The 26,918-nt window shown below is 39.6% G+C and overlaps 1 protein-coding gene across 1 annotated transcript in view; it reads left to right on the plus strand.

Annotated features, from left to right (window-relative positions):
* Positions 1 to 13,303: 13,303 nt before the first annotated feature.
* Positions 13,304 to 26,918, plus strand: part of SEC24D (SEC24 homolog D, COPII coat complex component) — a 61,683-nt gene continuing 48,068 nt past the window's right edge. Inside the window, exons 1-5 of the mRNA XM_032223946.1 lie at positions 13,304 to 13,433; positions 18,252 to 18,419; positions 19,084 to 19,213; positions 23,405 to 23,529; positions 25,868 to 26,134. Coding sequence (XP_032079837.1) covers positions 18,269 to 18,419; positions 19,084 to 19,213; positions 23,405 to 23,529; positions 25,868 to 26,134 — 673 coding nt within the window. The 5' untranslated portion in view covers positions 13,304 to 13,433; positions 18,252 to 18,268. The remainder of the gene's footprint in view (positions 13,434 to 18,251; positions 18,420 to 19,083; positions 19,214 to 23,404; positions 23,530 to 25,867; positions 26,135 to 26,918) is intronic.

Genomic DNA, 26,918 nt, shown 5'->3' on the forward strand with positions numbered 1-26,918 from the left:
AGAGGGTAGGAAGGGGATGAGGAACAGCAGGAGTAGGAGAAAGGTACAGGAAGAAGGAAGGGAAAGGAGGGCAGGAAGGAAAAAAGTAGAGAAGGGAGGAAGGGAGAAAAGAAAGGGAAAATAAGGTGGTGTTATAACAGGAGGAAGGGATGGTAAACAAAGCAACCCAAACCTATTATATTATACCTATTAAATGAATATTATATTATATATATATATATATATATATATATATATATATATATATATATATATATATATATATATATATATATATATATATATAAAATACCTATTAATATATATATATATATATATATATATATATATATATATATATATATATATATATATTATACCTATTAAATGAAATAATAAATGTATAAGAATGATAAATGTTAAAACACCTGTAACCAAATGACATGCTATATGTGATGATGGTTTTTTTTCTCTGTTTTGTTTTTTGTTCTTTTTTGTTTTTGTTTTTTTCAATGTTGTGGGTATGTGTTGTTTATGTAACAAAAAAATAAAATAATTTAAAAAAGAAAAAAGAAAGGCTGAGCACCAAATAATTGAGGACTTTGAACTCTGGTGCTGGAAAAGACTCCTGCGAGTCTCTTGGACTGCAAGGCGATCAAACCGGTCAGTCCTAGAGGAGATCAACCCTACTGCTCTTTAGAAGGCCAGATCCTGAAGATGAAACTCAAATACCTTGGCCACCTAACGAGAAGGAATGACTCACTGGAGAGGAGCCTAATGTTGGGAAAGATTGAGGGCAGAAGAAGAAGGGGACGACAGAGAATGAGGTGGCTGGATGGAGTCACTGAAGCAGTTGGTGTGAGCTTAAATGGTAGAGGGATGGTAGAGAGGTAGAGGGGGATGGTATAGGACAGGAAGGCCTGGAGGAGCATAGTCCATGAGGTCATGATGGGTTGGATATGACTTTGCAACTAACAACAACAAATCAGTGCAGTAACTGTGTAGGTCCAACAGGTAGTAAAATAAAGTATCATTTAAGTCCCAATGATTTCAGTAAGAACTGCTACAAAATCTGTCTGCATCCAATATTTCTAAAAAAATATTGTTCATAATTATACTTTCTACATAAAAAGCTTTCATAATTTTAGTTACGTAACATATTCTGGGATTGTTCAAAACAGAGGGATCATCTAAAAAAATACCAATTCAAATAACAAAATATATAAGAAAATATAAAAGCCCTAAAGAGAACATGACAAGATCAAGCTGCTACAATGATGGAAGCAATTCTTGGTTTTTGGTTCACTGTTTCTCCAGGATCCCTTTTTGGGTTTTATTTTAATTTACTCAGAGGCTGAGAAGATCATTCCTTTCATGACGGCCTTGGCATACAATTTCTTGCTCCCTTCCTTCAGGTGTTCTGCAGTCTTTTTCAAAAACAAACTCTTTTCTAGCACAAGGGAATGGGGCAGGATAACCTGATTTGTATGTGACCCAGTGCATGCATCTGCCACTTGTGAAAATGTAAATTGGGGAAATCAGTTCCACCACAAAACCGCGGTCGACTAAAGCGCGCTCGACGAAACCGCGTACCTGACGTCATCACAGCGCGACAAAAACAGCACACTGTGAGGGGTAAAGCTAAAATTAACGCGTAAACCTAAACCTAACCCCCCCAAACCTAACCCTAAACCTAACCCTAAACCTTAACCCTAACCCTTAACCTAACCCTAAACCTAATGCTAACCCTTAACCTAACCCTAAACCTAACCCTAACGCTTAACGTAACCCTAAACCTAACCCTAACCCTTAACCTAACCCTAACCCTAAACCTAACCCTTACCTTTACCTTTACGTGAATCGGCTTGCTTTAAAAGTGCTTTTTAAAGCGCCCTTTTTTCTCCGCGGTCATTGTTGTCGCGCTGCTGATGACGTCAGTGACGCGCTTTAATCGGGCACGCTTTAGTGGACCGCGGTTTTGTCGTGCCACGGGGGAAATCAGCTTCAGAGAATACATACTGGATGAGGAATATCTGAGTCGGCTACATATCTGAGGTTCCATTCACACTAGTGATGCTTGCTTTTAAAGGTTAGTTTACATTTTCATATATCTTTGCATGTTTTGGGATTTCTGCATTATAATTTACTTTAATAAATTGTCATTTGTCTTTTTGTGAAAATAACTAAGGCCAAAATGTGTGTTAACTACATTAATATGATGTAGTTTAATATAGTATTAAACTATAGGATGGGTGCAGGCTACACAGCCTTTACTTAAAGCCCATTTTGCTCCTAGCTCCTTTAATATTGTTTTTCTTATCTTATTTTAAAGTAAAATAAAATAGCAACCAGGAATTTTACAAAACCATCCTCCTCTAGCACAGGGCTGTCAAACTCCTGGCTTGCAGGCTGGATGCATCAGACTGTTGGAAGATATGTCCATCTGGGTTTAGTTCCAAGTGAGGAAAAAGAAACTGAAAATATGGAGGCTGCTTCAAAAGACGGTTTTAACGGTGGACAGGACCACATGGTTTGAGGTCCTGGAGAAAAAGTTGATCACATGCTCCAAGATGTTGGGTGAAGAAGAAAAAAGGGCCAAGATGCTGAAAGTCCCTGGTTTTATGCCCTCCCTGGCCTTTGATCTTGATCTTATATTTTGATGGTTGTCCGACCCCCTTAAGGCCATGCAAGGGCAACTCTGTAGGCTGTGCTTTGAGTCCAAGTTTGGTTGCCTTGCTGGCTGATGTAATTTTCCCGGGGGGCCTTGTGGTGAGTTTCTGTAGAAGACTAATCTTACCTTTGTTATGTAGAATAGACTGACCCAGGCCTTTAACAGCCCATTGACAAAGATGGGGGCTATTAAGAGTGAGTCTGTTTCCTGCCTTCTTATCAAGGGAAATATAATATTCTGCCTTTTTAATATTTCCTAGGATATTTCATTCTTCTAAGGGAGGAGTGGGTGCTAACTTCCTACAACACACTGGCTACGCCCACTCCTGGTTTGGCAAAGGAAAAAAAACTCCCAATACGTCACATGATGCCGCTGTGATGACTTGAGTTTTACACCCCTGCTCTAGCATCATCTCTGTGTTAGAAAAAAGCATTTATGCCCTTCACAGACCCACCAAGGAACTGGAGTCAACTATATAAAAGAATAAGCTTAACATCTCTAAGTCAATCTTGTTTTACTATGTTTAAAATTTTTTTTTTTTTTTTTTGTATTTATTGCACATTTATAGGCCGCCCTTTTCCCTGAGGGGACTCAGGGTGGCTTACAATAAAAAAGGAAAGGGAGTGTAGGACAAATACAAAAAGAAATGTGAACAAGAGTAAATTAAACAGTAAAACACAACATTCACTCGACATTCGGGAGGGGCGAAAGTAAAACTTATCCCCAGGCCTGACGGGCTAACCAGATCTTGAGGGCTGCGCGGAAGGCCTGGACGGTGGTGAGGGTACGGATCTCCACGGGGAGCTTATTCCATAGCGTCGGAGCCGCAACAGAGAAGGCTCTCCTCCGAGTAGTCGCCAGTCGGCACTGACTGGCGGATGGAATACGGAGGAGGCCAACTCTATGCGATCTGATGGGACGCAGGGAGGTAATTGGCAGAAGGCGGTCTCTCAAATAGCCAGATCCACTACCATGGAGCGCTTTATAGGTGGTGAGTAGGACCTTGAAGTGCACCCGGAGATCGACAGGTAGCCAGTGCAGCTCACGGAGGATCGGTGTTATGTGGGCGAACCGTGGTGCGCCCACGATCACTCGTGCGGCCGCATTCTGGACTAGCTGAAGTCTCCGGGTGCTCTTCAAGGGCAGCCCCATGTAGAGCACATTGCAGTATTCCAGCCTGGAGATCACAAGGGCTCGAGTGACTGTTGTGAGGGCCTCCCGATTCAGGTAGGGCCGCAACTGGCGCACCAGGCGAACCTGGGCAAATGCCCCCCTGGTCACAGCTGAAAGATGGTGGTCAAAAGTCAGCTGTGGGTCCAGGAGGACTCCCAAGTTGCGGGCCCTTTCTGAGGGGTATAAATTTTGTCCCCCCAGCCTGAGTGATGGTACGTCGGTCAAATTTTTGGGAGGAAAACACAACAGCCACTCGGTCTTGTCTGGGTTGAGTATCAGCTTGTTTGCTCTCATCCAGTCTTTAACGGCCTCAAGACCCCGGTTCATCACGTCCACCGCTTCATTGAGTTGGCACGGGGCGGACAGATACAGCTGTGTATCGTCCGCATATTGGTGGTATTTTATCCCGTGCCTCCGAATGATCTCGCCCAGCGGTTTCATGTATATGTTAAATAGTAGGGGGGATAAGACCAACCCCTGCAGCACCCCATAAGTTAGGGGCCTCAGGGACGATCTCTGCCCCCCCACCAACACCGACTGCGACCTGTCCGAGAGATAGGAGGAGAACCACTGCAAAACAGTGCCGCCCACCCCTATCTCCCGCAGTCGTCGCAGAAGGATACCATGGTCGATGGTATCGAAAGCTGCTGAGAGGTCAAGGAGAACTAGGATGGAGGCATGGCCTCCATCCCTAGCTCTCCAGAGATCATCGGTCAATGCGACCAAAGCGGTTTCTGTGCTGTAACCGGGCCTGAAGCCAGACTGGAAGGGGTCAAGATAGTTAGCTTCCTCCAAGGTACGCTGAAGCTGGAGAGCCACCACCTTCTCAACAACCTTCCCCACAAAGGGGAGGTTGGAGACTGGACGGTAGTTATTAAGGACAGCTGGATCCAAGGATGGTTTCTTCAGGAGGGGTCTCACCACCGCTGTCTTAAGCGCGGTGGGGAAGTACCCCTCCCAAAGAGAGGCGGTAACAACCGCCTGGATCCAGCCTCGTGTCACCTCACTGCTGCTGGCAACCAGCCAGGAGGGACACGGGTCCAGTATACAGGTGGAGGCACTCACAGCTCGCATAGCCTTGTCCACATCCCCAGAGGCAACTTCCTGAAACTCAACCCAGAGATGGTTTGCCAAGTCTTCCCCTTGTGTCCCGGCTGGATCTACTGGCGTGGAGTCCAGGTCCGCTCGAAACCGGGCAACTTTGTCCGCCAAGAACTGGACATACTCCTCAGCCTTACCCTGTAAGGGGTCCCCCGTCTCCCTCCTATTTAGGAGGGAGTGGGTTATCCTAAACAGGGCGGCTGGGCGGGACTCGGCGGACGCTACCACGGAGGCAATATATGTTCTTTTTGCTGTTCTTAGAGTCCGAATATACTCTTTGGTGCATGCTGTTAAAAGTGCCCGCTTCGACTCGGACCTATCGGACCTCCACGAGTGCTCTAGGCGTCTCCTCCGGCGCTTTATCTCCCGGAGCTCCTCAGTGAACCAAGGAGGCCTCCGGGGGCCGCTGACCCGGAGGGGCCGTAGTGGCGCAATCCGGTCTAGAGACCCCAAAGCTGCCGAGTGCCAGGCAGCGACGAGGGTCTCCACCGAACTGTGGGCGAGGGTATCAGGAATAACCCCAAGCTCCGTCTGGAACCTAACAGGATCCATAAGTTGCTTGGGGCGGAACCAGCTGGTCGGTTCCTCCTCCCTACGGTGGGGGTTTGGCCTCTGGAAGTCTAGCCTCAGTAGGTAGTGGTCTGACCACGACAGGGGTATGATCTCATTACCCCTCAGACCAAGATCGTAACTCCACTGCTCCGAGAGGAATACGAGGTCAAGTGTGTGACCCGTTGAGTGAGTTGGGCCTCGAATTACCTGAGTCAAGCCCATGGCTGTCATGGAAGCCATGAACTCCTGCGCTCCATCAGAGTGTTCACCGAGCGAAGGCAAGTTGAAGTTCCCCAGAACCATAAGTCTAGGGAACTCAACTGCTAGCTCGGCTACTGACTCGAGGAGCGAGGGGAGGGCTGCTGCAACGCAGTTGGGAGGCAGGTACGTAAGCAGCAGACCCACTTGACCCTTGAGGTCCAGCTTCACCAGCAGGGACTCACACCTGACAAGTTCCGGAGCAGGGATCCTACGAGGTACTAAAGACTCCCGGACTACGATAGCCACACCGCCACCCCTTCCCTGGGCTCTCGGCTGATGCAGCACCTGAAATCCGGCTGGGCACATCTCAACGAGGGGGACTCCTCCCTCCGTGCCCAGCCATGTTTCAGTAATACATGCCAGGTCTGCGCCCTCATCAGTTATCAAGTCCCAGATGAGGGGGGCCTTATGAACAACAGACCTGGCATTTAGCGACAGCAGCCTGAGACCAGGGTCCTGATCACTCGCGCCATCTGACCTTGGAGTGGGACTCCTAGGGCCGGAAGGAGGGATCTCTATGACACAGCGAGCCCTCCTTCCCCGATGATGGCCTGCCCTAAAGTCCCCGCCATATCTGCCTCTCCCTGTTATGACCGCGACGCTCCGACCCTCTCCCGTGGATATAGCTCCCCCAACCACCTCAATGGCCCCCGCATACCCCGCCAGGTCCTCCGAATCACTCATACCCAAACTCTCACACAAACAGTCCTCACTGGAAAAGTTAAAACACCAATACAACTATATAATAATAAAAACTGAGATCATTCATATCATCTCAAGCAATCCCATGCACTCAACATACCGATTAAAAGAAATATAAGAAAAAGCTGCGCAGGTTCACAGCGTCTGTGTTAAGTTCGTAATAGTCCAAAGGTGCCCTCCACCTCTCCTGAGGGGGGTAGCACCTTAATGGGGGCTCCTCTAAGGAGACCGATATCGTCCAGGGGGGGGGAGAATGGGGGACAAGGTGGATCTGGGCAGCAGCTGTAACAGAGGGAGTCAGGGGGCTAACCATGGCGAAGAAAATATTAAACAAAGAAAGCATACTTAGACTTTCACATTGCCTTTGAGAAAAATTCTTTAATAAGGCTTAGTTGTACTGTAGAATAAGAGATTTAATGCTCTAATGAATTGGTAACTGATTAATAAAAAGAACAAAATAAATAGATTTGTTTTACTTATGAAAGATGTAAGATAAAATGGAATCATATAAGGATTTATACTGTATAGAAGACCTGTATACAAGAGAGCCACTTTTATGTAATGATTAAGGTATCAGGCTAGAAAGCAGGAGACCATGAGTTAAGGTCCCTCTTTAGGAATTAAGTCAGCTGGAAGAAGGAAATGGCAAACTACATCTGTAATCTTGCTAAGAAAACTGCAGGGAGTTGCATGGACAGTCACCAGGAGTCAACATTGAGGGAGTCCCCCCGCCCCAAAGATTTGTATAGAGAGCAGCACTGTTTAACTTATCCATTCAGTTAGAGAAGTTAGAGAAAAGCCAGGTTTGCTGAAAACATCAATATAAATGTAGAAAAAGAGTTTACGAAGACCTGCAGTAGAGATGGGACACTGCAAAATTGGATGAATCAGTTTAAATATGGCAAAGTCCAATGGAAGAGAATCCAGCAATTTGGGTTTTTTCTGAAGATTTCATGGAGTAAATTCAAGATTTACTGAAGATTTCAATAAATTTTGAAGATTTGAAGATTTCATGGAGTAAATTCAAGATTTACTCAAAGAGGCTACTAGAAATTGATGAGGAATGGGATCTTGAAATCACAATAGTGGATCACTACCGGTTCAGACCAGTTTGGCTGAACTGGTAGTAGTTTGGCGGCCTGGGTCGCTGGAACTGGCAGCAACCCAGGCCTGCCATGCCCCTGAATTGGTTCTCTGGGCAGCACCATAGGCGCCACCATCTTGTTTTTCGCTTCTCTGCATCTGCAGAACAATTTTTATTGCGCTGTGCATGCGCGTCTGGTGCACATATGAGCAAACAGGTAGTAGTGCCTGCCAGAACCCACCCCTGCAATGAACGGCTCAGTGAAAATATCAAATCAAAATGCCACTGCTGCAAAAACCAAAAGTGAATTCAATGCTTGCTTGAAATATTTAAGAAAATGTTTGAAAATAAAAATGCCAATATAGCATGGCCTTGAATAGTATAAGTATAATCTTTATTGTCATTGTACTTAAATACAATGAAATTGGTTTTAACCTCACTGGGGTAAAATTATAACAGAAACGAAAAAAGAAAGAAAAAGGAAAAAACTAGCGTGTGCATGGAGTGATTGTGGTTGTATTTAAAAATCTCACAGCCCAAGGATAGAAACTATCTTTAAACCTGTTAGTTCGGCTGGCTATACTTTTATGTCTTCTGCCTGATGGTAGAAGTGCAAAGAGACACTGACCAGGGTGTGAATCATCTCTGAGTAACTTCCTTACTCTGCTAAAGCAGCGAGATCTGGTGATGTTATCCAGTGGCATCAGAGGGAAACCAATAGTTTCTTGTGCCGAATTGATCACTCTCTGTAGGGCCTTCCTGTCCGCAGTAGTTAAACCAGCATACCATACTGTAATGCAATAGACCTATGGCATGTTCATATTTGCAATAGTTATGATCACTTCACTTCAGGAGGATTCCATACTTTCTAAAAAACTGGAAAATGAAGCTAAAATAATTAAAAGTTATTATGTTCCCTGATATTACATGTAGTGATAGCACCAATTTAGATGTTTTTGTTGGAAACTAGACAATTCTAAAAATTATATTTTTTTATGCATATAAATACATTGTTTGAGTTTAGTGGCCTCATAAACCTTGAAAACTGACTAGTAGCCAATTAGTTTGATAGTTACCTCTTGTAATATAAGCAATTACTGAGAAACAATTATCCCATATGCCTCTTGTGAGCTGTCTAGATGTATTGGCTACTGTTAAACAAAATGTTGAATTAGGTCAATTTTTTTCTGATCCTGTTAGATTCCTCTTAAACTTTAACCTAGACAGTAAAATTAATAGACACTTACCTGATTCACAGGTTAAATAAAATCTATCATACTAATTCAGTTCAACTTGGTAAATAGATGTTTTTCAACATCCCAGTCTAGACTGAGAGAGAGTGACTAACCCAGCGTCACTGAAATCCGTTGTCTCCTACCTTATCCTCCCAAATCAATCACCACATTGATTTGTCTCTATTCTACACACGCACATACTGTTATATTTACATACTTTCTCATTCTGCTCTTTTCCATTATCATTTAAAAGTGGAGGTAGTTGTCGCTGGATCTTGGTTAAATATTCAGTTTAAGCAGCCAGCTTCCATAATTAACATTCTCTTTTATATATTCATGGCAAAAGGTATTATTAAAGAAACAGGACCTATGTAGGTTAACTAATTGTAACTATATAGGATACACACGGTGGCTGTATTTTTCAAGCAGATGAAAGGTAAAGAAATTTAAACATTAAACTAATTTCTGTAGTGAGCTCTATAATATAGGCAGGTTAGTATTTTAAAAATAATTTTCCTATAGCTAATCAAGGATGAGCAACCTATATAAGTGATGGGAAATCACAAGTTGCAGCCCCAGTTTTCTAGGCTTATCACAAACTTCAAAACATTTAATAAATAGGATCTATGCATCATTTAATAAATAGGATGTATGGATCAGTGAATCATTCTCTGATCATTTCACTTTCTGCTCATTGTCTATTTGAGCCTGCATATCTTTCTTTGGATTAGGTTCTACTTTTAATAGGACTTACATCCACATATATCTGCATGGAGTTAGGGATCCTGGCTAGAATACTGGCCACACTTACATTAGCGTAATGCCCATTACTTATTCCTTTGTTAAAGGAACTGACATGCAAAACAAATAAATGGATTGTTTAGAATGCATGCTTACAGTGATTTAAATCATTTACTTATTTTTCTTTATAAATGTGCTTGAAAAATTAATTGTAAGCCACCTTACATAGGCAAAAGGGCAGCATATGCATTCCAAAATAATAAATGTCATGATGCAGATTAAAATACCATCTGAATAAAAATGGTTGAGAACCACTGTGCAGCTCGCTGATCTAGGTACAAGTAGCACTACCAGATCTGAACTATAGAATCTAGAAACTTTCTGCTGCTATCTAGTGACTGACTGGATTTTTGTAGCTCTTTCTGTTTAATTGATGCAGATTGAAAAAACCAGTTTGGATTAATAGTCATTCTAAATTTATATCAATTGGCCATTTGAATAAGATAATTTGTTAAACTTCCATACATTACAGTATAGAAGCCAGAGGCATAACTATGAGAATGCTAAAAAAGCCTTGGAAATGGAACCATGACACCTCCTAAAATTGCCACCAAATTGTAAGTTTTAATGTCAGAGGAGGAAATATTAAAACACAAAGAAATGCATTCAGCACAACATTTGCTATTATTATCAGACTTTATCAGTACTACCCCTTTTCCTGGTTCCTAAAAACAATACCAGTATAGTAAGTCAGCAAAAGTTTTGTTTTTTCCATTAGGTTTTTAAAAAAAAATATTTTATAATCAAAAGTCTCCTCACTAGGCCAAATCAAATTACCAGTCTCATTCCGTATCTTAAGTCAATTCTTTGCGTAAATCCTGTGCATTTTGATTTTTCATTCCCTCCTGCACAGGCAATTTCTTATTGTCCCAGACATCCAGCAATCTTCTCAGTGGAGAAGTTGGGAGAACATGCAAAGCCAAAGTTTCCATTTCCTTTTCCCTACCTGATATGTGTGCCTGTCAGTTTGGGGTGTACGCAAACACCTGAGGAGACCGCCTAGGTGCGATGCGTACCAGTAGCTCCCCTATCTTTAGCCACCATTCAGTTTTCAAGCACCTCACTTGGGAGGACTGCTAAATTTGAAACAAAATCAATACCTCCCTAATGGTTTTCACGATCTTTCCTCACTAGGAAATATCTTTTTATTAAAAATACTCCTCTTTATACATAGAGGCTCGAGTTAGTCATTATATGATTCCTTATACAACATTTGAATACAATTTATAAAAAAGTATAGACCTTTCCCAGAATTTAAAGGAAAAGCAGAAAATAGATAACATGGAATACTGGTATGATGGAAAATCAAGCCGCTCATTAAGCTGTACTGGATGCTGCTCATTTGGGATCTTTCTTGTTACCGAGAGTTACAGGGGAGGCAAATGTTCAAAAGAAAGGTGCTACTATGAAGACACTGTGGATTATAGACATAGGAGGATCACTTAGAGACTATGCATTATGGTACTTTCTGTGTGGGCCAAAACAGAAATATCATTCTTCAGGTTACAGTATTGTGAAATTTACCAGCACAATTTTTGTGAGAGTTGTATGTTGTCATTCTGGCTGACATTTTGGCTGAAGCGGGGCTGTAGGCCTCACAATAATCTTTCTTCCATTAAGTAGACATAGGACTACTTAAAACACTCTGGACCCCTCCCCCCACCATGTTCATTAGAATGTTTCAGCATTTTTAAATCTCTTCTTGGCATAGCAGTTTAAAACATTGAACAAACAAAACAATAAAACAAATAGAAATATATAGACTGAGTTTACATATTACACCAAATTATAGTTTAGTTAATGTGCTTTGTTGAATCAGACAGAACTGGTTCAAACAATACACTAAGCCAAAACCTCTCAAATCACATTATGATGAAATGCCAAGAAACTAACAAGTACCATATCTAATGAAACCCATACACATGAGTAATTGGAGATATAAGAGCTTTCTGGGAACCACATAATAGAAGTTTAACAACTAAAAGGAAGTTACACCTGATTTTATTGTCAGCTGAACTGTGGCCAAATTCACACATCATAATCAGTCATAATATTGTTTGTTTGCTTGTGTCTTAGTTCATGACTATGATAGGTGTTTGAAATATAATATCATTAACATCTTAATATCATTGTGCAAATATGAATTATTTTGATGCTACTAAAAATTAAGGTTCTACATTTAAGCAAGAAAAATAAAATGTACAGGTATAGTATAGGTGGTACCTTGCTCAATAGTAGTAACTGTGAGGATTGTGGAGTCCTAGTGGACAATCATTTAAATATGAGCCAGCAGTGTGCAACAGTTGCCAAAAAAGTCAACACAGTTCTAGGCTGCATAAACAGAGGGATAGAATCAAGATCACGTGAAACATATAAAGAACAGTTGCTAGAACTGGGTATGTCTAGTCTGATGAAAAGAAGGACTAGGGGTGACATGTATTCCAATGTATTCCAATATCTCAGGGGTTGCCACAAAGAAGAGGGAGTCAAGCTATCTCCAAAGCACCTGGGGGCAGGACAAGAAGCAATGGGTGGAGACTAATCAAGGAAAGAAGCAACTTAGAACTAAGGATAAATATCCTGACAGTCAGAAAAATTAATCAGTGGAACAGCTTGCCTCCAGAAGTTGTAAATGCTTCAACACTGGAAGTTTTAAAGCAGAGATTGGATAACCATTTGTCTGAAGTGGTGTAGGATATCATGCCTAAGCAGGGAGTTGGACTAGAGGACCTCCAAGGTGCCTTCAAACTCTGTTATTCTATTTCTATTTGTATAATCATTCAAGTATTCTTGCTTGCTTGACTTGAAGAAATTGCATCCCACCTTTCTTCTAGCAAAGATGAGCTTCTGAACTGCTTCTTCGGTATTAAAAAAAACAATGATTGATGGGCCTTAATTTCTAATTTTGTCTGGTATATCCAATTCAACTTGGACCAATCAATGAAAGCTGTAGTGTATCAAATAATTAGAACAGTTGAAGTATTTCAACTTTAATTGAATTTAAATTTGTTTTTAAACTATACCATATAGTTAACTATAATTGGATCAGGTATTATTTTACTTGATTATGTAGTAAGTCAGACAGTAATCTGAAGTGTATGTATCTTTTCTGGTACCAGCTGTTTCTATTTCCATTCATTAGCTGTATTCTTATTCAACAAGTATTCCTCCCCCAAAGTAACCTCCAGAGATACACATTAGTCTATTAAAAAGGCAGACCATATTTGGTGCAATGTTTGTTAATTGAATGCACTCTAAACTTTAGGATGGTACATTTGTTCACTCCATTGAAACAAAAAACACTCGACCACATTTAACATATCACTTGGTTAAATCCATCCTGTGTGATTAAGATATAGTTCCATTCATGTGACATGTAAATCCATAAAAATGGGGTAAACCATGATGGTTTAAACATGTCCTATTCAAATGGTGGAATTTAATTTCCCTGTCAATCTTGCATTCCTTGTTAAAACCTAGGTGCTTTACCTTTTTCTCTTTTGTATGCTATTTTTATAAGATGCGATTACTGGAACGCAACCTAAGGGCGAAATGCTTCGCCACAGGCAATACGCATGCTCTCCTCCTTCCTGCCTCTTTCTTTCGGGTTGGGTTGTTTGTTTTTTTTTTTTTTTTTGGCATGCTCGCAGCCCGACTGGCAGTTTAGAGCAAAGCACAGCTTGCGTGGCGGCGGCAATGCGCGCTTCAAGGCCAGCTGTGGCCTCGGCGCGCGCTCCCGCGAGCACTGTTACACGTGGCAGTTCTCTGAGCGCTCCCGGGTAGGGAGAGCCTGAAGGCAGCCGGCTCGTCGCGCGGCTCTCTGACGAGCGCCTGCAGGACCGGCTTACAGCAGGGCGAGGTAGCGAATTGAAAGGTAAGGGGACCCCAGGTAAAGGAAACGATCTTCGTCAGATATTGGGGAGCCAAGAGAAATTAGAAGCCCCATGGGACGTGCAGTCTGAACACGAGAGCGCCTTTGAACGCAGCCTGTATTGGTTAGGTAGGGCAGTCAGAGATGATAGCATCCCTTTGAACCAAGGGGCATCTAGGGCTGGAGGGGGGGGGGCTTTTGAATTCGCATAGAAGAGGAGGGAGAAGATTTATCTCAGCGCAAGAGATGCACAGAATCTTCTTCGTTATCAAATTTGGTGTCTCATAGAGAACATTGCGAATGCAGTACCTGATCCACATCTGGCCCATCTGTCTAGCCTGCTTAGGAGGACTGGCTGGATTTGCTTTAAAGGCATGGAATGATTTAGTCTGCGACCTGCTCAGTTATCTTGAAGCTGTTCAGGTTCTAAACGTGCTTAATTATTTTAGAAAGTTATTCTCAAAACAATTAAAGCCCCATTCCCTCAGCTTGGGTGCAACTGGCCCTAATTTTATTGCAAGACTGAAGGATTTGTAACATATTCAAAAACAGTGAAAAATGGGCTGATTGCATGCCATACAAGCTTTTCATACTTAATGTTGAGATAATTTTCCATAGTAATTTTCTGTAAATACTATATAATAAAGATATTGGCATTGCTTTCTGGATTGGGATGAATCTTCACCGTACACACAAGCTACCTGAATCCACATTGTGTTGTGGGGAAGGGAGAGTGACCCTGCCATATTGTATACAAGAATGGGGAAATAGTTATTTTGGCATATTTTGGCTGCATATTGATGGCTGTTTTATCTGCTATCAATACAGAAGCATTTACTTTCTCTGTTGATTTGGTATAATTTAGTGATTATTTTTATTTTATATCTTCTTCGGTTTTAATAACTAGGTACATAAAATGTGCATATTCACTGTTAGTTATGATTCTCTTTGTCATTAATGTGGGAACCTTAAACATGTAGTCTGACTCGCAATCAAATCTTGGTTGACATTATGGACCATGCTCCGGGTTTACAGTCTCCAATTTCATGCCAATGTTTCCTGATGGCAGTGATCATTATTTGTTGGGGTGTTTAGATTGGGCAAGCTGTCACAAGCTATAGATTACTTCCAAACTAGACTTGGGGACTATGACTGGATTTTCAAACCAGTTCTGTCATATATCATGCAGCAAATAAGAAAGGAAGAGGTCAAGAGTACTGCATAATGGGACAAAAAGAGGTTGTAGCAAGACAGAAGAGGAAGTGATCAGCTCTATTAGAGAAATTAAGGTCCTCCCTCCATCTGTTGTTACCTAGCATCAGGTATATAGCCATTTGGCTATATATTAGAGTGCAAAAAGGAAAAATAAGGAGACATTCTGCTGACTTAGTTAAGAAAGTGTTTGTTATTTGGATAGTTTTCTATGTAGGTAGAAATTAATAACTATATAACTAAGACTTAAAATCTGAATTACTTTTTTTGCTTCTTACCTAAAAATTGTTTTCTTTGTTGTCTTGCTGGAAATCCTGATTGCAGGAATGTTTTAAACTAATATGTAAACTACTATGGAAGCTTTTTTTGGTATAATGTAATTATGATTGATGGATTATCTTCTTAGTATTGAGATGCTTTATAAAACGGGTTTTAATTTGCATCTTGTTGATACATTGTTGGAAGGAAAGGAAAGAAGGCAGGGAGACACATTTGTTAGGTTACTTTGTTTATCATGAAACTGAAAGTAGATTGAAGTCACTTAAGCAGTTATGTTTGTATTTCTTTCCTGGCCTTTGGTTTGACGTGGCACATTTTTTTTTCTGTCTCAACTGTGCAGGAAATTGTTTTATTGGCTCAGAATATTATCAACCGTAACTGTTTAGAATGAAATTCTTTATATTGACTACCAGCATGGCTTTAATATCAAGCAGTTAAATGCACCTGTTGAGATGAGTACAGTTCTAAACTGCCACGTTTCTATCCTGATAGAAAAAGGAAGTATGTGTCTGCTGGGGGGGGGGGGTAATCACTGGCAGAAATCTGATTCTTTCATAGAATGCATTTAATTAACTAGTGCCGCCTCACCAAAAATATTTTTTCCCATTTTATGTTCATGGCACTTGAAAAATCACAATTTTAAAAGTTTGAATTTAAATTACAAAAATATTTGTCTTCAAAATCTGAAAGAAATAACAGGAAAATCAATTAACGATACAGATCAGTTGTACGTGTTGGCATTCAGAATGTAGAATACTGCTGATTGGTTATTATTTTTTCAGTGTCTACTGTACAGTTTTAGTAAACAATAAGTTGTGAGTAAGTAGTCATGAATACCTTTCCTTCTCTATAAATGTCATTGTAATCAACAAAGCTTATGTTGTGTGTGTGTGTAATCATGTTTGTCCTTATGACGTACAAGATATATATATATTTAATTTTTATATACCTTTCATGCATTTCATATTTTTGCATAAATTTATTTCTAGAAATTTGATAACTTTATTTAGTACATCCACATTGCAAACTACAAATATACCACTTTGCTAGACATGCTGATGTAGGGCCCACAGCGGTCTGTCAGAGAAGAGAGTAAGGTCTGTGTAAGCCTTTCCTTAGTAATTTTGCACATACCAATTAATGGTAAAGAAAGAAAAAATTGTAATTATTCTAACTGAACCTGATTACAGGTCTACAGTAATTTTTTGTCACTCTGTCCTAATTTTTTTCTCCTGTTGTTTTTGATTTGGCACTGAAAAGGTGAAAAGTGACTGGGAGAAAGTTTGAGACAGATGCTCCTTTAACTGCATTTTTGTACATATTTACTTAGGCATTAGCCTCTTTGAAATTTGTGGGACTTGCTTCTCAGTAAATTTTTATAGGATCTAAATTTGCATTTGTGAAGGTAGAGTGGTAGATACAATTTTTTTTATCTTTCCCCCTTCTTTCTAGTTGTCTCACCTGGACTCATACCTTCTACTTGAAGAACAGGTGGCAGCTGTAGCCAGAAGGGCTCGTTACAACTGTTTATTGTGCAATAATTGTTCCCATACAAGTAGCAGCTAATGGTTGCTCATACCTCGTCACCTCCTAATTGTACCATTGCAATACACTGTATGTGGGGCTGAAAGAAAGCATAGGAAAGATTCAGTTGGTCCAGAATGCAGTGGTATGGGTGCACTTCAATAAGTCCTGTAACACTGCTGTAATGTTGGTCCAGAATGCACTGCTTCTGTTAGATTTCTGGATATGATTCAAAGTGTTGCTTATCGCCTTTAAAGCCATACATGGCACAGGGCCAAGATTTTTTGAAGGACACCTTCCAAGAACATCTGCCTGTCCCAAATGCTCCCACAGGTGACATGCTCCAGGCTTCTTTTAAATCTTGAAATCTTCTGGACCTAGAAAGCATGCCTTTTCTGCAGTTGCTTCTGTTCTCTGGAATGAAACTACCTCCGTATACTGTATGATAGGCCCCAATTTTGCTTGACTTTAAGAAAACCATTAAGACTTGGCTCCCCCCCCCCACCCCAAGCATTAGTGGAGTCCTCTTAATATATATTTTTTGGTGCTTGGTGGTAGTTTATGTTTGTATTTTATATTTTTATATCACATAGCTTTTAATGTTACTGATAGATATGTGTAGTGGTCTTGTTGTTATTGTTGTTGCTGTTGTTGTACAACCCAAAGTCACATTGTTTGATTTGGATGATGTTATAAATCTAATAAACAGAAAAACATACTGCACAGAAATTTGGGAACCCTTATGAATCGAAAACTTTCCTCTTTCAAAGTTGAAAGTTCCTAAATGTCTCTTTGCTATTTAAATACTTATTTGTTGCTACATACTCCTCTATTGTGGCAGGTGAGGGGATGTTGGGGAATTCTTGTTTTCTTGGAAAGCATATGCATTTCAGTTACTGTTGCAACACTATAGAGATAGAGATACTGTACAGAGATAGATAGAGTATTGCGTGGTATATGTATGTATGTATGAATACAAAATGATATACATAATGATATATATGACTGTATTTGCGTCTTTTGACAAAAGTAGGTATAAAAGTACATAACACTTCAATGAGACAGGGAGATAGTGAAAGGGCAGAAGAAATTGAGGAATGGGTCAGAAGAGGGATGGATATTATGTCAGTTGCACATAATTGTCCTACTTAAATAAGGTACAGAGTCTAAGTTAGGATGAATTCCTTGTGTCCTGTAAGCAACAGGTGGCCTCCAATCTTTTTCTTTATACTCTTGGGTAGTATCCTAAGACTGTGCTCCTGAATTGTAGTCACATAGTTTTACAAATTCAAAGGAAACATGTTTGAAGGTGCATTATCTGCAGTGGCTTAATGTACCAATTTTTTTAACCCATTGCAGAGAGAGTGTAAAACTGTAAATTTAATTCCTACTCTTTCAGATAATGTTGCTGTTTAAAATTCCTCATAAGAAAATGTATATTTCCAGGCACCAAAGCGATGTCTGCTCCTGAACTTTATCCAGAAAAAGTAGATTTTGAAGAGAATTTCCATGAAGGTGTTCTGGCAAAAATTCCATATTTTATAAAAGGAAATGTATATTATCCAGTTGTGTGATAAAACCACAAATTTACATCTCTATCCCTGATAAAGAAAAACTACCATGTGCTTTGTCCATATCAAAATCATCATTCTTAAGAGAGTTATCAGACTATGGACCACTTCCTTGGGTCTGATCTGCCAAAAATCTGATTCTGTTTCTTACTATTATAATATAATAGTAATAATTCAATTCACATTTTTAGTGTGTGAAAATTATAATTTTCCTATTTATTCACATTTTTATAAGGAAAAAATACCGCTGAAATGAATCACCAAGGATATGTTGCAGCACCTCCATATTCCCAGGCCCAGCCAGGAATGGGAGGATTTTCTTCTGGCTTTGGACAAACAGTTTCTTCACCTCTGCATGGACATTATAATGATCCAAATCCAGCACCTTTTACATCTCAGTCAGGTATAGTTACTTCATGTTGTATTTTGGATCTTTCTAAAAACAATGGGTTGTGATTTTCCAGATTCTCAGCCAGGACAAAGTTTGAGGGGAATTCTGGACGTAACGAGTTGGGGAAAAAGTGTTCATTATCATTAAACCAACTAAAAATAGAATAGATAAAGGTTTATCATGGTCTGTGGACTCAGATTCCATGTGATTCAGCATTTTAAACCCTGGGGAAAAAACCCAATACTTATGGATTTCTTTCACTGAGGTCTTTGTCCCTTTTTTGTTTAGTTTCCCCCTGGCCTTCCTGTCCCCTCCTCAGGCTGGCTGAGCCCCTAACTCCCAAAGCCAGACCTGGACGGAGGAGGTTCTCCCCTCCAATCCTCTCCTGGGTCTCCAGAGGGCTGGTGGGGAGAAACTAGAGGGGGAGGGTCACAGAGGGAGGGGGCAGCAGAAGGAGACCCAATGGGCTTTTCCCCCACAGACGGAGGTCATATTTCCTATAAAGTTAACTTTTTAAAAGCTTAATGCTTTCTCTTCTTTCCTAATACTGATATAAATGGAAGACACTGAATAATTTGGATTTTATTTAATTAAGTTTATTAATGTATTTCTTTGACATACATTATTTACGCTTTGTCTTTTTCCATTGTTATCAATATGTTTACTTTTCCTTTAGGTATATTGAAAACAAATGTGCCTTTTGGAGTTCCTTCGGTCATGGGATCTCCACCTCAGAGCCTCCACCCACCTAAGCAGAGTAATTTCCGGAATGGACCCAGCACTGCAGCAGCTCAACAGCCACACAGGTGATTTAAAACAAAGTAGAATAAAGCATTAGGAATATTCCCAAAGGTGCTTTTTCAAGAGGCAAGTGGACTTTCTTGTTTTTCTTTTAATATGTTTCGCTTCTCATCCAAGAAGCTTTTTCAGTACTGAACTGACGAAGCTTCTTGGATGAGAAGCGAAACATCTTCAAAGAAAAACAAGAAAGTCCACTTGCCTCTTGAAAAAGCACCTTTGGGACAAACATTAACCTGAATAACTGAGAATCTCCATAGACATTAGGAATATTTTTTATGCTTTTGAGGGCTGCATGGAGCCTTTAATGAAATTCTTTGCTCATGTGACATGAAGCTGGCTTAGAAGTTCCAGGATGCGCCTTCATTAGAGTTTTGGTTTATGCCAGCTGTCCTTCCAGAAATGCCTTTTGTGCAGAGACATACATGTTCAGAAAATTATGGGGTGGTTGGGCTGCAGAGTAGGGTACACTAAGCCTTCAAAGGGCTGGTGGTTGCTTTGTGTTTTTGCACGGTAGATCCAAAAATACTTTTAAAAGATTGGAGTTCTATGATACATCCATTCCTGAAAGCATTTTGTTAATATTTATCAGAAACCTGTTTTGTAAATTCAGCAGGCCGTGCTCAGTCCATGATGTGATGTAAGCAGTATCTACCTTCCTTTGGCAGTATGATCTTGCACAATTTTACATGCTCTTTGGTCTGGCAAAAGCTCTATTTCTCATATGCTGTGTAAGCAGCATGGAAGGAACCAAACTATTCTCTGTGCAGAATTCCAACTTAAAGAAGCACCCCCAAAGGGTAATTCATCCCTGGTTCAGCATATAGAGGAACTTACCACCTCCTTTAAGAGAGCAGTGGCTCAGTGGCTAAGATGCTGAGCTTTCGATCAGAAAGGTCGCCAGCTCGGTGGTTCGAATCCCTAGCACTGCATATTGGAGTGAGCTCCCATTATTGTCCAAGCTTCTGCCAACCTAGCAATTCAAAAGCAGGTAAAAATGCAAGTAGAAAAATAGGAATCATCTTTGGTGGGAAGGTAACAGGGTTCCGTGTGCCTTCGGCATTTAGTCATGCCAGCCACATGATCACGGAGATATCTTTGGATACGGCTGGCTCTTCGGCTTTGAAATGGAGATGAGCACCGCCTCCTAGAGTCAGGAACAACTGGCACATATGTGTGAGGGAACCTTTACCTTTATCACCTCCTTAACAATTGATTCCACTATAAAACTGCTCTAATTGTTATGAAGATTTTCTTAATATTCATCTGGAATCTGCTTAAAAACATTATTCCAAATGCAGGAACAATAGAGTATAAGTCTTTTACTTGTATGATATGACTTTCTCGATTAGAAGATTACCATCGTATTTGTTCAAGTACTTCTCTTCTCAAGGCTAAATATAAACAACTCTTGTCAATATTTTCAGATTGGATTTGCCATCTAACTTTTTCACCATATTATTACTGTTTTAAGAGTTTACGCCAGTTTATCTCAGTCTTAAAGTAGGAAGACACAAATGGAATAGAATACTTGAAGTAATATCTAACTGATGAGAACACAATGGAACCAATACTTTCTGTCAATTGGAAGCATACTTATGTTGGGTATCACTAAACTTTGATTTTACAAACTTTAATACAATGAAATTTGAATTTAACAGTGATATTGTGTTAGAATTTATGTTGTATAATATTATGTATCTAACATATATGGTAAAGTCAATATAAATACAACATTTGTGCCAATTGATATCAGTTGCATAATGACAATGTAATGCGAATAATGTAATCTGCATCACTATAATGACATACCCATTGATTTACTGAACTTTGGGGAAAAACAGAGACTCTTCTCCCCAATTTGTTTACTAAAATGAGATTTTTTATTATATTACATATGCTAAGGACACATGGTAAGATAGTCTTTTTGAAAAATATATCATTTTTGTACTTCTAGTATATTGATAAAGAAGTGCCTCTATAAATTGGATTAACCAAAAGGAAAAGCCTAATTCTTTTACTATTGTATCAAGCAGTTATTTTAATTAGAATCCAAGGCCTAATTTAATCCATATGTTTTGAGCAGCCATAATGCAGAACATATTCTGTGGGCAGAGAATCGCCTTTGACCTTTATGTTCAACTTAAAAGATCAAAGCTGAAGGTCTGTGAGCCATGAGATGAGATTTAATCTATTTCAATTCCTTTTTGTTTCTTAGTCATTAAATGAGCAGTGTATGCAAGAATTAATAATGTCGTATTTTGCAGAAGTTGTTAAGTTACTTATGCATGACTTTGATAAATCATTTTTGAATAAGGCAAATTATTCTAATTGAGCTGCCTACTAATTGAAATTCTTCTTCTCTGACCCTATTACTTTTTGCTTTGTTTAAGCCAGTTTTAAGTTTTAAGGAAAAATACGCTTAGTATTTATGTTGTATTTCATTATTAATTATTTCACTTATTTTTGTTTCAAGATTTGAAACCAAAGGGAGAGAAAATTCTCTTTATTAAGATAACTTAATAAAACATGTTTGCTAATATTGATTAAAAGAGAGAAGGAAAGATTTTTAGACTTAAGTCGTACTTTTTAGAAAGTAAAATTCACGCTAACCACAGTGTTCTTCATATTGGGATTCTGCATCATGCAAAGTTACAATGAGAATGTTTGGTCTTAGTTTAGCAAATTCTATAAATCCTGTCATTATGATTTGTAAACTATAGCTTAGGGCAGGGATGGTGAACCTTTTAGACACTGAGTGCCCAAACTGCACACATGCACATGCCCAATCTGTAAGGTGTGCACATGTGCAAACATGCACATGCATGCACGGACATGTGCACATAGTCAGCAGAGACCTGAAGACTAGCTGGCCGGCGGGAGGTGGGGCATCCCAACACCAGCAGTGTGGCAAGAGGTAAGATCTTTTTCTTTTGTGAGTTCTGTTTCATTGTTTGCAGGCAAACAGAAGCTTACGAAAAAAAAATGCTACAGTAATCTGACCTGTGGCAATGGCACGTGTGCCAGCAGAGAGGGCTCTACTGTGGTACACGTGCCCTAGGTTCATCATCACGGGCTAGGGCTTAGTCCAGTCTTAAACTAATCAAGTTGTGCCTGACTTATGTGAAATAGTTTTCACTTTGCACAGTCTACTGCATTCTGTATACATAAGGTTGTATGTTTTGCCTTTATAAATTAGAAAAAAAATTGCAAAGGAAAATGATGACCAAAAATGAAGGAGCAGAAAGAATAAGGCAAAAAGAGAACTTTAAATATAGAATTATTCATAATGTTTGTAGTTCATGGTTGTGTTTCATAGGGAATATTAACTTTTTGCAAATGGAGATCATTTGCATTAGATTGGATTTAATTGCAAAGCACCCATTTCAATTTAAGTGTTTTGCAATGTGAAAAAAGTATTCCAAGTATTCTCTTCCCGGCTGTTTAGGTTGGAAATGAATTTTGGTAAGACTGCTTCCAACTATTCAGTCTCCTAATAAAAATGGTTCTAATCATCTCAGCTCATCTCTATTGTGTTTGTAAAGAATAATGTAGTAATGGAAGCCCTTTTTTAGGAAATAAATTTCAGTTGTGCAAAATGATTCTAGCAATTGACTGTGCCTGGGTATTCATAAATTGTATTTTATTTTCCGGAGAATGAGCCTTGATGAACTTAGGACTTAAACTCTATTACTGCTGAGCAGTCAAACCTTGACATTTGATTAGCTGCAGCTTAGTATTAAGTGATTTTTAAAAACCTGATTAATATCAATGAGTGTTTTATTGAAACAACCCAGCTGTATCTAATTTTGTTTCCCAGTAAGCCACAGTAAAGGTTAACCATAGTTTATATGGGTTCAGTCATAATGATAAACTGTTATTACTAGAAGGGGAAGAAAACCTCTTATTTTGAAAGTGCCTAGAAAAAAAATAAAAGGGACAAATAATATATCTGAGGATGGCTCATCTAGAATTGTTCCCCTATAAATAATAATTAGGAAGTTGCTGTACAGCATGTGATGAGTAACCTGCTACAGACAAAGCCTCTTTTTAGTTTCCTAGACATTTTATGTGTGGTATTTTCTCTGCATAATCTACAGGAATGATTCATGCGCATCTTGGCTGATACGTTTTATGAGCAAAATAATATACTGTATTGTGATTTCCTGACTTTCTATAATGTTATTTTTTGTTTTCAGATTGCCAGGTCCCCCAGCTTCTTATCCTTCCTACCATCATTCTTTACAGTCTGGTCCTAACAACCCCCCTGTGCCTGCAGTACAGCTGACAAATCAGCTTGGTAACATGCAAATAAGTAGTTATGGTATGAATTGCATAATCCATAAAAGGTTTTTATTTTTTTTATTTTTTTTATTCAGTATAAAAACTAGAAGGAGGAAAGTCAAAATAAAATAAAATCTTTTAAAAAGAATATATATTACATATATTTATTTATTCATATTCATATTTATACATATATAAAACATTATATATTAGCATTTCAGTGAATGATGATCTTATTTCATTATAAGTATCCATAATCTATCTATTCCTTTATAAATTGCCAAAACATCAACTTTGCAAATCACTGGATAGTTACTGACTATGTATTGGTTTGTTTTAATATGAATTGGATTTAAATAAGCCTAGCATAGAAACACTAATTCCATGGAGTTCCATAGATCTCAATGGTTAGATCCAGATTGAATTGGCTAGAAACAAAGTTAATTCAATGTGGATCTAACCATTGGGTCCAATTGTTGCAAGTGGATTTTTGCTTATATTAAGGGCTTTCAATTGGACATTCCTGCACCATCACAAAAAGAGCAAGGAGATGGGATGAGTGTATAATAACACAGGGAATTTGTGATCAGAAGCCTGGAAATGAGCATTTTACATTGCACAGATTTTACATCGACTGGTTATCATATACATGTCATCTACAGGTGGTATGAAAATACTTAGAGAGACAAACCATATAGTATGGTTAAGTCAATATAGTTTTTCTGGGATTATAACTTTTCCTGCCTTAAAAATACTTAAAAGAATTAAGATGATTTATTCTACTGTTCATTTAAACATATTTTTGGTGAAGGCAAAGATCTGATAGTTCGAAAGCTTATTGGATGCTTCCAAATAATATCAATTCCCAGTACTAATGGCATGTGTAATATGAGTAAATGAATAAATACCTGGATCATGGATTTTAAAGTTACCTTCATAATCTTACTTTGATACAAGATTCCTAATACAAATTTTAACCAATTGTAAATCTATTTTAAGCAATTTTGTCAAAATCAGAGTTATTTATTCATTGGATAAAAGGGTGCTCATTTTTACAAATTTCATAAAGCAGTGACGTGCAGTCAGGGGAGGCAGAGCCTCACCACTGTCATCATGAAAAAAAAATGTAAAAGGAAAAAGGCTGAGGTAGTTGCTGCCACAGTGGATGACTCTGCTTAGTGCTTACCTGTTTAAAAAAGCCTCTAAAAAGTGCCCTCTGTAGAAGGAGGCGGGAGAACCACGTGCCTCATTTAGTCTGACTTTCTGATCACTCGAGCAGAGTTAAGCAAGGGTTAAAAGCCGAAAAATTCCTTATGTAGATGAGGCACGTGGTTCTCTTGCCTCCTCCTGTAGAGGGCGTTTTTAGAGGCTTTTTTAAACAGTTAAGCAGGTCTTCCATTGGGGACTCTAGCAGCAGCTAACCCAGCCTAACCTCAGCAGCTCTTGCCTTTTTCCTTTTATATTTTTACATTTTCATCATGGCAGGCAAGAGCAGAGTTGAAATCCTCTGTGATTGTGAAACAGCTGGAAAAGGTATGTGAGTCAAAGGGAGGGGGAGGAATTCAAAATTAATGTAATTTGTAAGTAATTGTAAGTAATTTGTGTGTGTGTGTGTGTGTGTGTGTGTGTGTTTGTTTCTTCACTCCATTCAAACAATTTGAGAGAGAGTTTGTTTGAGAAGAGAGGGAAGGGGGTAGGAGAGGCAGGGAGGGTAGCCTGCCAGCTTTCTTTCTCTGTGTCGGGGTAGCCCGCCAACAGAGGCAGATGTTTTACCTGCCTCTGCTGGTGGGCTGGCGCTTTCTTTCTTTTGCGGCAAAAGGCCCCCTGAAGGCTGCGAAGGGCTAAACCCGGCCCTACGAGCAAACCAGAAATTTGTTCCTAAACTTCCAGTTTGCCCATAGGACCAGTTTTTCGCTCTCTGGAGGCTTCAAGGAAGTCTCCGGAGGGCCAAAAATGGTCTCAAAAGAAGTCAGAAGTCAGCGCACTGGCCAGCTGACAGGGCAACGCCTTGCGTGCCCTGACAAATGGCTCAGTGTGCCACCTGTGGCATGCATGTCACAGGTTCGCCATCACGGATCTAGACTAAGGATGAAAAAAAAAGGAAAAAGTAATGGCAAACCACTTCTTTATTGTTGCCAACAGTGCTATATAAATATGTCCATGAAATCACAAGGACTCTAGTTTGAATTGAGGTGCACTATGCCTCTGTGCAGACTTTAAATATAATTAAACATGTATGTAATTCATTGTAATTTCAAAGTAATATATCATTAACAAAAATATGTATTATACATGTCTAGAAGACTAAATTACTCAGATGTGACTGCATGACAATTTTGAGTTTTAGATGCATACTTCATGATTGTATTCTTGTATAGGTCCCAGTAATGCTCAGAATCCACCTTCGTATGGACCTTCGGGCCAACCATCATGTTTGCAAGGTCCACCTCTTCAGCCACATCAAATGGCTTTGCCAACAAGTCCTCCTGTTTCTCCACCAAATAACTTGAATAGTCACTGCGCTCCACCTTTACCGCCTTCAATGGCCAGGCAGGAGGGGTTCCCTGGCCCAAATCCATTGAACACCAACTTGCCACAGCAATTTGCAGGTGAACCCCCAGGTCCTGGGTTTCCTTCTCAGCATGGTAGGTGTAGATGCCTACATTTTATTTCATGTGTTTATTATTAAATTTCTACACTGTCCATCTCACCTAAGCAACATAGAATTAGCAGGCTGTAATTTCTGTTTTGAAGATGGGGAAGGGAGTAGCATCTAATGAAAAATGAGAAAAGCATCTAAGGTTTATTTTTTTCCTGTCCATAGATTCTTTGCTGTATGTGGCATAGTGAACAGAAATTGGCTAAGTATGACCTATAGAGCTAACTCTAGACCTAATGTGTTGACTAGACTGCAGTATAGATCAAACTTATCCCTATTGCTGTTTTACTTGAGATGTGTTCCTTTTGGCCTTGAAACATTGGGACCTTTTATGAGTTCTGAACCCAGAGACAAAATGCTTGAGTGATGCAAAATGGGACATGATTTCCCCCCCACCTTTTTATAGGCCTGGCAGAAGAGGAATTAAAAAAAAATAGGTATATGTATCCAAGGCGTAACTGGAACATCACAGAACGTGTAGAACTGTTTAAATTGGACCTGTGAGATGGATTTGTTATCCGTAAATAATTTATGTTGTCTTTGAATGCCACCATTTACATGCCTTAACAGTTAGTATATTTGAGCTTTTAAGTCTATATGATCCACCTAGAGTTGCTCTTGCAGGATGAACCCCCCATACAGATTAGTTAAAATTAGTGGTGGGTTCCTACCAATTCAGACTGGTTCGGCTGAACCCGTAGTGGTTTGGCAGCTTGGGTTGCTGGAACAGGCAGCGACCCAGGCCTGCCGCGCCTCTGAACCAGTTCCCC

The sequence above is a fragment of the Thamnophis elegans genome, chromosome 9, assembly GCF_009769535.1.
Source record: "Thamnophis elegans isolate rThaEle1 chromosome 9, rThaEle1.pri, whole genome shotgun sequence".
In the NCBI taxonomy this organism is placed as follows: Eukaryota; Metazoa; Chordata; class Lepidosauria; order Squamata; family Colubridae; genus Thamnophis; species Thamnophis elegans.